This window comes from Clinocottus analis, unplaced genomic scaffold (genome assembly GCF_023055335.1).
Source record: "Clinocottus analis isolate CAN_PGR_092001 unplaced genomic scaffold, fCliAna1.0.p SCAF_2, whole genome shotgun sequence".
NCBI classification, from domain to species: Eukaryota; Metazoa; Chordata; class Actinopteri; order Perciformes; family Cottidae; genus Clinocottus; species Clinocottus analis.
In genome coordinates, this window is record NW_027175931.1 from 24,650,323 (window position 1) to 24,666,799 (window position 16,477).

General features: G+C 45.3%; 1 protein-coding gene across 2 annotated transcripts; it reads left to right on the top strand.

The window, feature by feature from the left end:
• Positions 1–1,110: 1,110 nt before the first annotated feature.
• LOC137790406 (mitogen-activated protein kinase kinase kinase kinase 5) lies at positions 1,111–15,688 on the top strand. 2 transcript variants are annotated; one of them, XM_068584621.1, is made up of 31 exons: positions 1,111–1,210; positions 1,361–1,451; positions 1,520–1,584; positions 1,966–2,021; positions 2,270–2,317; positions 2,498–2,540; positions 3,116–3,188; positions 3,412–3,543; positions 3,676–3,738; positions 4,013–4,094; positions 6,463–6,579; positions 6,668–6,749; positions 7,039–7,091; positions 7,908–7,954; positions 8,030–8,086; positions 8,550–8,570; positions 8,658–8,703; positions 9,199–9,352; positions 9,476–9,579; positions 9,735–9,767; positions 9,859–9,937; positions 10,018–10,094; positions 10,554–10,614; positions 10,770–10,872; positions 10,968–11,026; positions 12,025–12,128; positions 12,590–12,767; positions 13,265–13,333; positions 14,028–14,120; positions 14,569–14,695; positions 15,006–15,688. In XM_068584621.1, exons 1-31 carry the CDS (start codon positions 1,147–1,149, stop codon positions 15,100–15,102), a joined length of 2,478 nt encoding a protein of 825 aa, XP_068440722.1. In that variant the 5' UTR covers positions 1,111–1,146; the 3' UTR covers positions 15,103–15,688. The 2 variants fall into 2 exon arrangements, with proteins under 2 accessions (XP_068440722.1, XP_068440723.1); XM_068584622.1 differs by having other exon boundaries at positions 1,176–1,210; positions 1,387–1,451.
• Positions 15,689–16,477: the final 789 nt, after the last annotated feature.

Sequence of the window (16,477 nt, forward strand, 5' to 3'; positions counted from 1 at the left end):
ATAATTACATAATCCATGGATATGATCATCTTCTGCCTCAGTCATAGTTTGTGCTCTGTGTTCAGGCCCGTAACAAGGGGAGCGGAGAGGTCGCGGCCATCAAGGTCATCAAGATGGAAGCAGGTGAGAAGTTTCATTTCAATGCTTCAATGTCGCTAACGAGCTTTTTCCAGCCTCGTATTTTCACCCTCGTCACGTTCTTCAGAACACGTTTGTGCTGCTTTTGCTCGACTTGACTCTTTTCTTTTCATTTCATTTTTCTTTTTCTTGCATGAAGTCATTTATTTCACTACGAAACGTTTCATCAGGTTTTGTTACTCAGCGGATTTTTGCTCTCAAAACATAAAAAGAGTTTTGTGATCTGAAGTTTAGTTTCACTGCAGTTTATAGATTAGTCAACAGGATTTTTTTTAAATGCTAAAATATTTCAGCGCTTTCGATCGGCTGCTTTTCCTTTAATGGTTAATGTTAGAAGGTAATGTATTTATATTATTAATGATGTTGATGTTTGGACTGAACAAACAGCAAAGATGATTTCAATATTCATACAGTTTTACAGACCAAAAGATTAATGGAGGAAATAATCATTATATTAATCCTTAGTGAAAATAATCAGGAGTTAATTGTTAAAGTTGATTAAAACAATAAGTAAAAAAAATGATTGTGCAGTAAAATGTTTGCTGCCAGTGTTTTTTTATGTATGTTTGATGTTTCTGGATTAATATCACTGCTGCATTGATGTGTGTGTTGCATTTTACTGTTGAAGATGTTTTAACTCTTTAATCTTCAGCAATATATTCCATGAAATCATCATATATTTGAGAAGGAAGTGGGATGAAAAACTTTAATCTGAAAAGGGAACTAACGCGGTTAGACAAATGTAGTGGAGTAAAAAGTACAAAGTTGACCTCAAAGCTGTAGTGCAGAAGTAGAAAGTACCGTAAAAATGAACCGGTCCAGTGAAGTACTATAGTGTGTACTTAAGTACAGTACTTGAGTGAATGTACTAGTATATTCCACCCAGCCTCAGTGATAATTTAAGCTAATGATGATCTATTAGCCCTTTTATACTGCTAGCTGTTCAGAGGCCTTACCACGCTAACATGCTAACTGGTTAGCAGTATTTTATTAGAAAATGGCGTTTTTATGTACGCAGTAATTTTATTTAGCCGACACTTTTATCCAAAGTTACGCTCAATAAACTCAAAAGGTACGAAGCTAGAAAGACGTGGTCATATGACCTGCTAACACCATGCTAGCATGCTAACAGCATGCCTGTTCTCTCTCTCTCTCTCTCTCTCTCTCTCTCTCTCTCTCTCTCTCTCTCTCTCTCTCTCTCTCTCTCTCTCTGGATCCACAGATGATGATTTTTCTGTCATCCAGCAGGAGATCATCATAGTAAAAGGCTGCAAACATCCAAACATCGTTGCTTATTACGGCAGCTACATACGGTGAGTGTCTCTCGCCCCGCTCGCTCTCTTCATGGCTCACTCTCCATTAACTCGTCTTCTGTCCGCAGAGACAATAAACTCTGGATCTGTATGGAGTTCTGTGGAGGAGGCTCCCTGCAGGATATCTACCATGGTGAGAGAGAGAGAGAGAGTGTGTGTGTGTGTGTGTGCGTGTGTGTGTGTGTGTGTGTGTGTGTGTGTGTGTGTGTGTGTGTGTGTGTGGTTTGGTTAATATTATTACAATTGTTGGTACTTTTACTTTACTCGAGTAGTTCGTGGTTCTTTATATTTATATTTCTACTCTACAACAGTTGAGAGAAATATAGTGCTTTGTATTTCATTACATTGATAAACTTTTGTTCCTTAATGTTTTCTATTGTCTTGGCGATGGATGAAGCTCTATTTTATCTTACGAAGCGTTATAGTCCCACTCCCCGTAGATTACACACACACACAGACATAAACATGAAGCTCTGTCACGTTACGTTGAACTGAAGCTGCTCCGTCGTCACAGTGACGGGTCCCATGGCCGAGCCGCAGATCGCCTACATCTGCAGGGAGATGCTGCAGGTAAAGTCACACCTTTTATTACCTTTTATATTTTACTAATAATCTGATGCTGTTGTTAATCATTTTCAAGACACAAAAACACATTCCATCCATTTGCTCTCCATGGCTGAAGTGTGTTTAGTAGGTGAAATGAATAGTAAGTAAAAGCTTTTGTTTGGTGACAAACTCAGTGTTGTGTGTGTGTGTGTGTGTGTGTGTGTGTGTGTGTGTGTGTGTGTGTGTGTGTGTGTGTGTGTGTGTGTGACCAGGGTCTGGACTACCTGCATGCGCAGAAGAAAATCCACAGAGACATCAAGGTGACTCTTCTATTTCTTTAGCGGTGAACACGTCAGACATCAGTCGATGAAGCGTGCGGCGTTGAGACGGAAACCAGAGGAGTGTAAATGTCTGTGTGGGTTCAGTGAAAGATCACTGAGTGGGTTTTGACGCCTGTCTGCTCCAGTTTGTGTTGACGTTTCTCTCTGTTCGGCCTCCAGGGCGCCAACATCCTCCTCAACGACCAGGGCGAGGTCCGGCTGGGTAGGTGGATGTTTGAGACGATCACCAGAGAGCCGAGTGGCGGCTCGGTTGACTCATAACGCGCCTCGTCTGGGTGTTCGTTAAGCACTAAACATGCGTTTCCTGTGACGAGTATTTAACACTTGACATTGATGGTGCTGCAAAATGTTTCATTATACAAGCAAAGGGCTTAGGATTTATATTTCCTGATTTATATTTCCTGACAATTTAATCCAGAGCGGGAGGAATAATCTTGCTGAGTATTCACTGTCAAGTGCCCAGATTTGAATTTCCCTTTGGGGATCAATAAAGTAATTATCTATCTATCTATCCATCTAGATGAAAAGCTTATTTTTGTACCATCCTTCTGACAGAGAATTACAATAAACTTAAGCTAAAAAATAAGCCACAAAATATAAAAGATATAACAGTATTGCACAAAAATATAATCATAGTCAATAGAAAATATAATAAAATAATCAGACTAAACACAAGAGAAACTCACTTAGAAACACAAAGCATGCAGACTCTAAATAATTAATAAAATGAGAAGTTATTGCAGTTATGAGACTTTTTCTTGTCCCTCTGTTATGTAGCTGACTTTGGGATCTCGGCTCAGATCACTGCGACTCTGGCCCGGCGGATGTCCTTCATCGGGACGCCATATTGGTGAGGTCATAACCCAGAGATCCGTCTCCTGTCAGGGCCTGAAAAATACCTGAATGTGAACATTAAAATATCTGCAGGCGGCTGCGGGGAGGACAGCAGGATTCACTGTCATGCTGAGCGTCCTCTTCTTTCAGCTCTCACTGTTCAGTGATCTCCTGCTGCAGTTTCATGCAGTTTCATGCAGTTTGATGTCGTGTGACTAAAGTTTCCCTCCTGTCCTCAGGATGGCGCCGGAGGTGGCGGCGGTGGAGATTAAAGGTGGCTACAATGAACGCTGTGACGTCTGGTCCGTGGGCATCACAGCCATCGAGCTGGCGGAGCTGCAGCCGCCCATGTTTGATGTCCACCCGCTGCGGTAAACGCTCACTGAGAGACTGCGTCACCTTACAGATGGAGTCCATTACAGGATGAATCAGGCCTCTGAATGAGTGACATTCATGTGCATGAACACAGACACACAGATTGTCATTGTGCGTTTGTCCTGCAGAGTCCTGTTCCTCATGTCTAAGAGCGGCTACCAGCCGCCCAAACTGAAGGACAAGTCTAAATGGTGAATAGAAACCTGTTATTCATTACATCATGGGAGCACATGCTCACTGCAGCACCTGGAACACTGTCGCTGTTCATTTCTATTGAACAGCTGTTTTTCTGTTGACGAATCATATTTTTAAATACTTCCGGTCAGATGAAGAGGCCTTGAGTACAGGCCAACATTAAATATAAATGTCACCAATAACATGAGCAGATGAATTTAAGTTTAATGCAATCATGTATTACAAGTATTTAAAGGTTTTAAATGCTACCAACACGTCTCCTCTCTGCAGGTCCTCCATGTTTTACAACTTTGTGAAGGCCATGTTGGTGAGGAACCCGAAGAAGAGACCCAGCGCCTCCAAGATGCTCTCGGTCAGTACGCCGCATGTCGCCTGCAGCATGCAGATTATTTCTCTGAACACGTTAGCTCACGCTGGCTCGCAGGTTTTGTTCTTTTTTCTTTCTCAAATGGCGAAATTCATTTCTTCAGTTTCATGCTGTTTTGAAGAAGACTTGAAACTACAGATTAACACCATAAACTCATGTTTACAATGTTTACTGAGGAAATAAATCAAGAGAGAAGTAGAGTCATTTTCTCCTTGACTTCTATACAACCAGACTTCTTTATAACCAGAGGAGTCGCCCCCTGCTGGTCCCTAGAGAGGGTGCAGGTTTAAAGAGGCATTGGCCTTCACGTGGCAGAACTAGAGGTTGCCGCCAGGTCATAACAAGTCAGTAATAGTAATTATAGTAACAAGTATAATAATAGTAACAAGTAATAGTACGGTGGAAGGAAATACGCTATGAGAAGTCACATGACAGCGAGCCGTCTCTGGAAGTTGATTCTGTTTTAGCTTTTCACCACATTTGAATAAACCTCATGAGCTTCAAGGCCTCTTGAAGGCTCCTCCTGTTCAGGACAGAAGCTGCAGTGAGTCATAGCGATGATGACTCCTAGTGCCTTGACAAGGACACGTCAGTGTCAGTATATCTTATCTGTTGCCCCCTGGTGGCCAAAAAAGTGAGTTATTTGCATATTTGCATGAACAAACTACTGACAGACCGTCCTCCAGTCCTGCTCTTCCCTCCATCTGGTCTGAGTTGGCTTTTTATTTTTTCACATGCTGCTTATATTCTTCGTCCTCTTCAGCTCACTCATCGTTTCCTTTGTCTCCTCTGCACCTCGTCTCCTCCCTTGTCTCCTCTCCACCTCGTCCCCTCCCTTGTCTCCTCTCCACCTCGTCTCCTCCCTTGTCTCCTCTCCACCTCGTCCCCTCCCTTGTCTCCTCTCCACCTCGTCCCCTCCATTGTCTCCTCTCCACCTCGTCTCCTCCCTTGTCTCCTCTCCACCTCGTCCCCTCCATTGTCTCCTCTCCACCTCGTCTCCTCCCTTGTCTCCTCTCCACCTCGTCCCCTCCCTTGTCTCCTCTCCACCTCGTCCCCTCCCTTGTCTCCTCTCCACCTCGTCTCCTCTCTTGTCTCCTCTGCACCTCGTCTCCTCCCTTGTCTCCTCTCCACCTCGTCTCCTCCCTTGTCTCCTCTCCACCTCGTCCCCTCCCTTGTCTCCTCTCCACCTCGTCCCCTCCCTTGTCTCCTCTCCACCTCGTCCCCTCCCTTGTCTCCTCTCCACCTCGTCCCCTCCCTTGTCTCCTCTGCACCTCGTCCCCTCCCTTGTCTCCTCTCCACCTCGTCTCCTCCCTTGTCTCCTCTCCACCTCGTCTCCTCCCTTGTCTCCTCTCCACCTCGTCTCCTCCCTTGTCTCCTCTCCACCTCGTCCCCTCCCTTGTCTCCTCTCCACCTCGTCCCCTCCCTTGTCTCCTCTCCACCTCGTCTCCTCCCTTGTCTCCTCTCCACCTCGTCTCCTCCCTTGTCTCCTCTCCACCTCGTCTCCTCCCTTGTCTCCTCTCCACCTCGTCCCCTCCCTTGTCTCCTCTCCACCTCGTCCCCTCCCTTGTCTCCTCTCCACCTCGTCCCCTCCCTTGTCTCCTCTCCACCTCGTCCCCTCCCTTGTCTCCTCTCCACCTCGTCCCCTCCATTGTCTCCTCTCCACCTCGTCTCCTCCCTTGTCTCCTCTCCACCTCGTCCCCTCCCTTGTCTCCTCTCCACCTCGTCCCCTCCCTTGTCTCCTCTCCACCTCGTCTCCTCTCTTGTCTCCTCTGCACCTCGTCTCCTCCCTTGTCTCCTCTCCACCTCGTCTCCTCCCTTGTCTCCTCTCCACCTCGTCCCCTCCCTTGTCTCCTCTCCACCTCGTCCCCTCCCTTGTCTCCTCTCCACCTCGTCCCCTCCCTTGTCTCCTCTCCACCTCGTCCCCTCCCTTGTCTCCTCTGCACCTCGTCCCCTCCCTTGTCTCCTCTCCACCTCGTCTCCTCCCTTGTCTCCTCTCCACCTCGTCTCCTCCCTTGTCTCCTCTCCACCTCGTCTCCTCCCTTGTCTCCTCTCCACCTCGTCCCCTCCCTTGTCTCCTCTCCACCTCGTCCCCTCCCTTGTCTCCTCTCCACCTCGTCTCCTCCCTTGTCTCCTCTCCACCTCGTCTCCTCCCTTGTCTCCTCTCCACCTCGTCTCCTCCCTTGTCTCCTCTCCACCTCGTCCCCTCCCTTGTCTCCTCTCCACCTCGTCCCCTCCCTTGTCTCCTCTCCACCTCGTCCCCTCCCTTGTCTCCTCTCCACCTCGTCTCCTCCCTTGTCTCCTCTCCACCTCGTCCCCTCCCTTGTCTCCTCTCCTCCTCGTCTCCTCCCTGCAGAACATGTTTTTGACCCAGCGGGGCCTGAAGCGGGAGTTGACCCTGGACCTGCTGGAGAAGTATCGAAACCCTGAGAAGCACAAGTCCTGTCTGGTGCCGGAGGACGAGGAGATGGAGGTCTGACCAGACTATTGATATTATTATGATGATCACGGCCCAGATCGTAGCCCGAGAGGGACTGAACCTGCTCTCCTGTTGGTTCCAGGTGACGCTGCGTGGATCCCTGAGGAGGATCCAGTCTGTCAACAGACACAACCAGGCAGACAGGACACCCTCTGACTGCAGCAGTAAGGAGACGCTCTTTCACTCAACTGTGTCCACTCTGTCAGACGTTTTGGACCCATGAGGTAACACAATGTTGTCGAGCTGACGGCCCGCTGACAGAAGTCCTGAGCAAAAGATGACGACGGGAATGCAACACACTGATCCCAGAGGGTTATGGGGTTACTGTAAATACTACTGGGCAGCTTCATCTTTTATAGTGGGACATGATGTAGTATTTCATTGAGATTTTGTAGTATCTGAAGGAAGTGAAAAGGGTCATTGTGTGTAACAGTTTGTCTTGTGGTCCCTCAGTGGAACAGATTTATACTCTGAGACCCACGGAGAACAAATCACCAAACGAAACAGTAAGTTTATGTTAATATTACAGTTGTACTTCTTAGACATACATCTATACACACGTGCATCATGTGTATTTGACATACTTACAACTTACTACATATGTGTGTGTCTCTATGTACACAGATACATCCATACGAACATATCCATGTAAATATTTGGACTGTGCGTGTGCATGCATGAACAGGCATATAGAGCGTACGCCCAGTTTGAACCTATGAATACAAACATCACGGTCATGATATCTTTAAAACACAATCGCTCATAGATGTTGTGCACATACAACTGAGCAGAGGTGTGCAGCGGGGCCTAGAAAGAGATGTAATACACAACGCTGTGCCATCAGGTCACATTTAATATACAACTCACTTTATGAACTTACACTTCTACTTTATTGAGTTGTTATTGAATAACTAAATAAAAGGGTTTTAAATAGATTCCAGCAGCATCTCATGAAGCCCTGGAGGGCCACCCAACACATATGTTGTATGTGTATACAGACAAATATACCTCTACTTCTTTCATATACACAAACATACAGATACGTTTGTAGTGCTTTTATTTATACATTAATGAATACATGGATAAAGAGCTGTATCAGCATGTACACACAGTATTCCACACAGTACAGTGTTGGAGGCAAAGTACTGCAAAGTACATTTTTAAATTGTAAAAGTAAACTTGACTGATTTTGAGACTCATTACATTTACTGTAGTTATTATACTTATCACAAGAACAAAAACATACGTTTATAACAACAAATCGAGGGTTGTTTTAGGAGTTTCTACGATATACTGATGAGGATATCGTGTGTGTCATTCAGTTAAGAGCTTCACTTGGATCCACCGGCAGCAGCAAGAGTCCTCTGAGGTAAAAGACACCTCACAGACGACGGTTTAAACATGAAGTATCTGTGCACAGTATTTATTCTGCGTTCTGTCTCAGGGATCTGGACACAGACGACGATGACGATGACGATGACGACTACGACGATGTGGGCGTGTAAGAAAACCTTTCATCCATGTTCAGTTAAAATACTCTCATGTGAACTGTCGGCTCATGTTTGGAGTTAAATACTTGACACGTGGTGTACTTAATGTACTCAGCACGCAGTACTTTTACTTGAATAAAAGTAGTGCGCAGAGTGTTAAAATACTCTGCTGAAAGGGAACTTTAGTCCAAAAGTATCAGCATGAAAATATACTTAAAAGACCAACAGGGAAAGTAGTACATTACTTCATATCCTGCTTGGTAGTATAATCTATAATAATACATTCTATTTAAGTAGTAGTATCAGAGTTCTACATAGAGTAACAAGTACAACATCAGAATTGTGTGGTAGGTGTAAGTATAAGTACAAGTAAATGTTCCTCTTTGCTGGTTTGCTGAAGCCAGAAGTCACTTGCTGGTGTTTCCTCTCTCTTCATACGGTTGAACAGACTTCTCTTTCTCTTGCCCTCCTCAGCCCGACGCTTCCAGCCCCCTGGTCAGTCTGAATACAACACAAACTGTGTACTACTGTGTATTTGTACCATGAACACTCCAGACTGACTCACCGCTCTCCTGCCAACAGTCACTTGATGCCAGCTGATGAAACTCCGCCTCCTCTCCCTCCGAAGGTAATTATTGACGACCTGAGTCGACACACACGCCGTGTTTTCATGTGTGTTTGTGACGAGGTGATGGATCTGAAGCCAGAGCCTTTTGTTGACACGAGAAACAAGTCAACAAGTATTTACATAACTGTTGTACTCCAGGACAGTAGTGAAGAAGTAAAAGTACTGACACCACACTGTGAAATACTCCATTTAAGTAAGTTACCAGCAGAAGTACTTAAGTATTCGTTGTTCAATGAAAGGTTTTCTTTTAGTTTTACTCTTATATATAAACATGTATCCATGTTTCTGGGTGAATATCGCTGCTGCATTAATATCTATGTTTGACTGTTTTCACTTGGAGTGGATGAACGATGGCGGTCAGACAAACGTACCAATGACAATATGTACCTGTGAGGTGTAGTAAAAGTATCGTTACATTAGTCTCATCCCAGCGCTCGTGATGCATATTTCATGATCGAGCAGCACAAAGCGTGACGGTGTGTTTCCTGTGTGCAGCCGAAGGCTCGCAGCAGCTCAGAGGAGAGCGTGGCGGCCGAGGACGAGCGGAGCAGGAAGCTGAGCTCGCTGTACGGCCCCGCCCCCCTCAGCAGGACCTCCAGCGGGACGCAGGTCCGACCGACGCCCCCACCGCAACCCTCCAGACTCTCAGGTGAGCCTTCTGCGTGTCTGTCCACGGCAAATCTCTAGCAGCGGCCGCTCACACAACAGAGTTAGTGTGTTAGTGTGTATTAATGTGTGTGTGTGTGTGTGTGTGTGTGTGTGTGGGATCCAGACTCTCTGTCCTTACCTGTCCAGTTGATTGACAGCCCGGCGGACCTCCTTCCTCCTAAGCTCCCCCCTAAAAACAGACACAGACAGCAACAAGCGCCAACAAAGGTAAGGCTGTGCCTGAGAGTTGTGTTTCAGTACACATGTACAGTACTTGTACTTGAGTCGTGTGTTTTCCTGGTACTTTGTCCTGTCTGTCTGCTGCGGCTGTGTAATCATTCTTCCATCCTCCTCCTGTCCTTCACGCTGGTTTCTGTTCTCAGGAGTGCGTCAGCCCCGTCATGAAGAAACCGCCGGTGAGTTTCTGCACATCACACGTCTTCAGCATGTGCCATGACCTCCTTGTCTTTGACCATTGAAACAAGATGCTGTGTTCATTTGCTCCAGGTCTACTTCAAAAAGATCTTCCATGGCTGCCCTCTCAAAATAAACTGCTCCACCACGTGGGAGAACCAAGCTACCAGAGGTTGAATGCAATGCAGCACAGCGCTCGCAGCGCCTCCTCAGCTGTTCTTTACATCTGACCGGCTGCGTTTCCTCTCTCAGACCAGCAGCTGATCCTGGGCGCAGAGGAAGGGATCTACACCCTGAACCTGAGCAGCTCGGAGGCCACGATGGAGCTGGTAGGACTGACATCTGTTTAATGCACAGTTTTACACCCGTGAGCTGTGAACACAGCTGGCTGAGCCTCACACCGACAAGAAGGGTCTGGTTCAGTTTGGTAGTGCGGACAAGTTATTGTTCCTTTTTGTTATGTGAGTACGGCCCCTAAGCACAAAGCTGATGGTCTTGTTTTTTACTTATTATTTACACTACGCCTCAAAGATAAATGTTGTTTTTTCTTCTCCATTGACAGCTTTAGTTACTTCCCATCCCCCTCTTGTCCAGTGAAAAGAACCTTTCAGCAGATGTAGCCTCAATATTAATCCAGTAACATCCTCCATGAGAGCAAAGCTCTGACCCTCTGTCGCCGCTGCTCTGACAGATGGAAATGAGAAACGTTTGAGCAGAGAAAAGCTTGAAAGTCAATCAAAGTGCTTTTGAAGCAGCCAGTGAATGGACGACTTCTTTCTGTCTTTCAGCTGTACCCGGGGAAGTGTACCTGGGTCTACACCATCAATAACGTCCTCATGTCTGTATCAGGTACATGCAGTAAGACTCCAACGCTTCAAGCAACTGCTAACTGACTTCAGAGTTTTCAGACAAGAATGTATTTATGTATTTAATGCCGGTCAGGTGGTTGAGTATCCAGACGGGCGTGAGTGAAGGTGAGTGTGTGTCTGTCCACTTGTTCTCAGGTAAATCCTCGCAGCTCCACTCCCATTCGCTGAAGGAGTTGTACGAACAGGCTCGGAGGGACCAGAGGATTGTTTCATTGTCCACTCACAGACTGTTGCCGAGGTAAAGCCGCAGTTTCTCTCTTGTTTCATTCAAAACAGCCACACAAAAATAATGCCAGTTCAAAACGTTATTGTACGCGTCTCTTTGGTCTCCAGGAAATGTGCAGTGACGAGTAAAATACCAGACACCAAAGGCTGCAAGACCTGCTCAGTTGGTGAGAAAAGAAACGGAATTATGATCATTAATCGTGTTTAATTGTTCAATTATCTGAACAAAGACAATGTTCTGTTTGTCCTATTGTTTCCTTTGAGGTCGTTCTCTTCACTGCAGTCGAGTGTGTTGATCACATGCTTCCCTTTCAAACGGTTCTGTGTTCTTTTTTAGTTTGAGGATAGTTTTAGTCTTCTCACATAAAGGCTGGTAGTCAATAACAACTCATCAGTGACATCAGCGAGGTCGCTGGCCCCTCGGCCTCCTGCTTGAGACACACCGGCCTTTCAACGGTCTCTCATTTAAAGTCTTCCTGCTCGGTGTTTGACATCAGAGCAGCTGACCTGGAGTCAAGTCCACGTAGGGACGAGGACGGGTGAGCCAAACGAGCACAGACTTTCACCCAGGAGACCGTCATTCATGTCTCTCTGTCAAATCAAGTCAACAGGGACTGATTTGACCTGACCTCCGTTGGGGGACTTACATATTTAAGTGATGCGAGTATGAAGTGAGGAGTATGAAGTAGTACGCCTACAACGTAAGTAAACCCTTGGCTGGAAGTTTATAGAGAGTCACCTGAAGCGTCTTTGAAGTGTAGAGCCACTAACTCTGTTTGGGGCATGTGGTGAGTTGTTGGCAGAATTACAACCAGCTCCAAGCTGATACACAACATATCATGGTGGATAAACTTTACGACAGTTTTGCATAATGTACACTTCCCTCGCCAACACAATCATGTGATTTTGCATTTCTTAAACACTCATGTCAATAGTTGTTGTCCTGTTTCAGTCCTCGTGAAAGTGCGTGTGTACATGTCGACCAAACTGTATATTGTGCTGACGTACGAGCTCCACCAGATGACCGTTGCTGCATCTCAAGTTCCTCACAAGTCACTGACTGCTAATGTCTCACCAGGAAATCATTTCTATGAAAGGATTTTAGGCTTTTAATTTGTTACGCCGTTCAGAGAGAGAGAGCCAACTCAAAGCGTGTCTCCTGCAGCAGATAGCATGCAGCAAGGCAACGTGTTCCTGTGCTGCGGGCTGGAGGCCAGCGTGGTGCTGCTGCAGTGGTACGAGCCCATGCACAAGTTCATGCTCATTAAGGTACGCCTGTCAATCATTATTTATACGTGTGGCTCATATATTCGTTTTAGTCTTTGGGTCGAAAGTCATCACGTTGTGACTTGAGTCCACGCCTCTGAAATACTTTTCAATCCTCTACTTTTACTTTCGGTACTTTCAGTCCATTTTGTTGCTTTTCCTTTTGTACTTTTATGATGCATTATGGGATACCATTTAATTGGGCTGTTAACACCGACAGCGGCTCATAAAACAACTGCTGGCAAGGAAATAAAACATTTTATGGTTCCTATTAAGTTTAATAGTTAGCTGTCGACGTTTGACCATAAACGGTGATGTTTTGGGACGGCCCTCAGCGCGGTGGCCCAAAGAAAGACTGCAGCTGGAACAAAACACTGAACCGTCCTGCTTCGGCTCGCCGGCCTGTGTGAGATTGAAACCCACAATCCCAAGGAAGTAAAACTCTTTGTGTCTCCTGCTGGCAGCATTTTGACTTCCCCCTGCCCAACCCTCTGCGGGTGTTCGAGACGGTGACGATGCCCGAGCAGGAGTACCCGCTGGTGTGCATCGGCGTCTCTGTGGGATCCAGCCCCAGCGTGCCCGTCACTGTGGAGTACATCAACCTCAACTCCAACACGTCCTGGTTCACCAACCCTGGCCTGGGTGCGCTGATGCTGCATTATTCCTCCAATATGCCTCCAGTATCAAGACAAATGTCTCTCCCAGTCTACCTCAGCATGTTGGCTGGAAGGCTGTTATTCTTTCATAATCTACCAGATTATGGTATTTTAGCTACGTAAACATTTCCAGGTGGCAGAGTGATAGTTCATGATCTGAACCCTGCGCACACTTTCTTCACTTTAACTTGCCGCTTTGTTGTTGGTGCTGTCTGTGATGGTTCTCCTTCCACAAAGCGGCCGCTTGTCATCCTGAAGTGTGCACAAAAACAATAACACAAAAACAATAACACAAAAACAATAACACCACATTATCAATGAAACAAGCCGAATGACCAATGAGAAAATAAGTGAAATGGCTCTGCAAAGAAAATTAAAACAAAGGTCACCTATACACAGCAATAGCAATGTGTGTGTGTGTGTGTGTGTGTGTGTGGGTGTGTGTGTGTGTGTGTGTGTGTGTGTGTGTGTGTGTTCCCACAGAGAGACCTTGCCCAGATGTAGTTCAAGTAAACCAGTTGAGCAGTAGCTCACTGCTCGTCCTCATAGAAAGTAAGTCATTGCATTAATATTTAAGTGCTCACATTGAAGAATAGTTACAAAACACAAATATCTTTTTCTTTCTGTTGTATCTTTATGCAGCTGTTGTTGCTCAAAACTTTGCTTATATTTATTAATTATTATTTTACTTGTCTACATAAGTAAAATAATACATAACTGTGTGTATATATATATATGTATATATTATATATATATATATATATATATATATATATATATATATATATATATATAAAATAACTTCTCATGATGTAGATACATGCATTACATTTTTGTTCACATTCAGTTCATTCACTTTGCAAGAACAGTACACCATAAATGTACATTATATTTTATATTTTATATATTTTACAGACAATAAATAACTTAAACTTTGTACGAATGATAACAAAAAAATAATTTTAAAATACCAAAATCATTTCTTGACAGTGGAAAATACTTCAGAAGTGTAATTCTGTCCGTATCTTTCTTTAAGGCGTGTGATGTGACAGGAACAAGCTTTTTCTTCCACGGGCAGAATATTTTTGTTTTTGGGTTTTAGGCTTTAGTTTGAGGCAAAGATGTCAAACCTCCAACAGCAGCTTCCACCTCCGCTCATACTTGTGATGAAAGAATGTTCTGTGATGTTCTGTCTGGTTCTCCTGCTGCTGTCTGCGTCATTCCAACACCAGCCTCTCCTCCACAGAGTCAGTACATATCGTCGGCCTGAAGGGGGAGCTGAAGAGCAACAGGCCTTCGACGCAGGACACCACCTTCTCCCACGCCATCGAGTCTATAGGTGAGAACATACGTGACCAAACAGCACTATTCAGGTACTGGAGAACAAATACTTTCAGTATTTCCATTTCAGGCTACTTTATACTGGATCAGCTGGAAAATGCATCGTCACAAAAATAAAAACAGATGTTTTATCTTTTCACAAGACAGAAACCTCTGATTTAATAGAATATGATGTGTTGATGTAGATTAAACTAACCAACAGGATGTGAAGGGGTAAACACATCTGCAGCAGTAAAATGTAACATATGATATTAATGCAGAAACACTGACAGGGACATTTTACTGCATCAGCACATTTTGCTCCTACATACTTTTACTGTGGTTTTGAATGCAGGACTTAATTTTTCCAGTGTGGCATTAGTACTTTTATTTTAGAAAAAATCTGACAGTGACGGTTGGAGTTGTGGGTGATGGGAGCTCAGCCGTGACTCTGTGTGTCTGTCCAGTGTATTTCGAGGACACGCTGCTGGCAGTGTGGCGTCACGGCTGGCAGAGGAGAGCACAAGGTTTCACTGAGGTGCTGCAGGAAACCATCGACCGCAGGAAGATCTACAGACTGGTGCAGTCCGACAGGTACGGCATGTCTTCGCTCGCTTCGTGGTTTTTAGTCGGTGTCTGCAGTTGGAGCGCTCTTGTTCTGCTTTTACTTCAGTACCAAAGCAGGACTTTTACTTGTTACGACTGACTTCAGGCTTTTTGTATTAAAAACATGACGTGGAGATGAATCACTAAGATTCATCCTCTGAGAATCATGAATATGTGCACAAAATGTTGAGAGTTTATGCAGGTTCAAACTGCGCTGTATTTGTTGCTCGACCTCCTCTGACCTCCTCTCACCTCTTTGACCTCTTTGACCTCGCTGACCTCGCTGACCTCGCTGCAGGATGGTTGTCATGGAGACGCATCAGACCGAGGACCAGTCGGGGCTGTCCAACCTGTACGTCCTGGAAATTGCCGAGAACTACGTCATGCTGCCCTGACTCTCCTGGCTGCTGGCGTCATGGGAAACATCACCACCTCTGACGGGCGTGGATGCCGCAGTATTTGGCTTTCCAACACGACGAGAGGAGATACGTCGGAGGGTTGAAGGATGGAAGGATGTCGCAGAATTTGAACTGACCAAAGAAGAAAGTTGTGTTGTGGCCTCCAATGTGAAGGAGTCTGCTTTTATTTATGCTGATTTCTACTCGTGTGATCCAGAACAACTTCCAGAAATCATACCGCTGAGAAAAACCTGAGATGAACAGTGAAGGAAGGTCCTCCTCCAACACTACAGAGGAGTGTCTTTCTCCTGCAGGGACAGAAATGAATGCATGTGGACTCATGCTGTGTAGTTTGTGTGGCAACGTTCAAGATACCGTCCTCACCGCTGTTACATCGTAATGAAGTCAATAAACACATGATGAGGTGAACTCTTCTGATCTTGGAGTGTGAGCAATTCATGAAGCGTAAAGATTTATACATTTAAGGTTTAGACAAATGTATTGAGAAAAGTATTTACTTTATTGTACACGATAACTGAAAACTATCGGGGACATTCTTATCATTATATATGTGAACATTTTGGGAAGCATCCCAACGTCAACCATATAAACTCCTTTTGCTGTGAAGTATTTTGTTCGTAGTGTCGCTGTTCACTCGTCATGAGCAACACTGTTCTATATCTTTAATTGTGCAGCTATGAGTTTACCTGCTGAAACACCGCCTTGGCTCCCTGTGTTAGGGAAACCAGGACCACGGTAGGCTGGACCCAAATGCACACACAAGAGGCAAGGTAGGTTGTGTTAGTAAAACAAAGTCTTTACTCAAACACAAAATCTTTGAGAGGAGTTCCTCGGCCAAACACTCATTACGTCAAAAGACACACTGGCACAAGACAAAGGGAAGACGCAGACTGAATACACAGGCGAACAGACACAGGTGGAAACAAACAATGAGGGCGGGGCCAACAATCACACATGAGGCTGGCACGCCAGTGGGAGGAGTCTGGAACAGAGACAGGGTGAGTGACAGCCAACACGACAAACAGTGAACACAAAACTGCCCACGTGTGGGTGTAACACCCTGAAAGAGATTATTTTTACTCTGTCCAATTTGGGGGATCGTCCCACCTGCACAAGCCGTTGTAGCAGTGCTGCTCAGGGTGTGTCGTTCCTCCAGATTTCCAGGTTATTCGCCATCGATGCTAACCAGGGTCGACCTATAAAACTCCTTATCCCTGCGCCACTCTATAATTGAGCCAATTGGATGGCTCTGCAAGCATTTTAAGAACTAGATTTACACTCATTTTCTAGCTGAGAGGGGGGGATTTTAAAAAGTAATTTATTTTGCTTAAGAAGCAGGAGAATTTTCTCA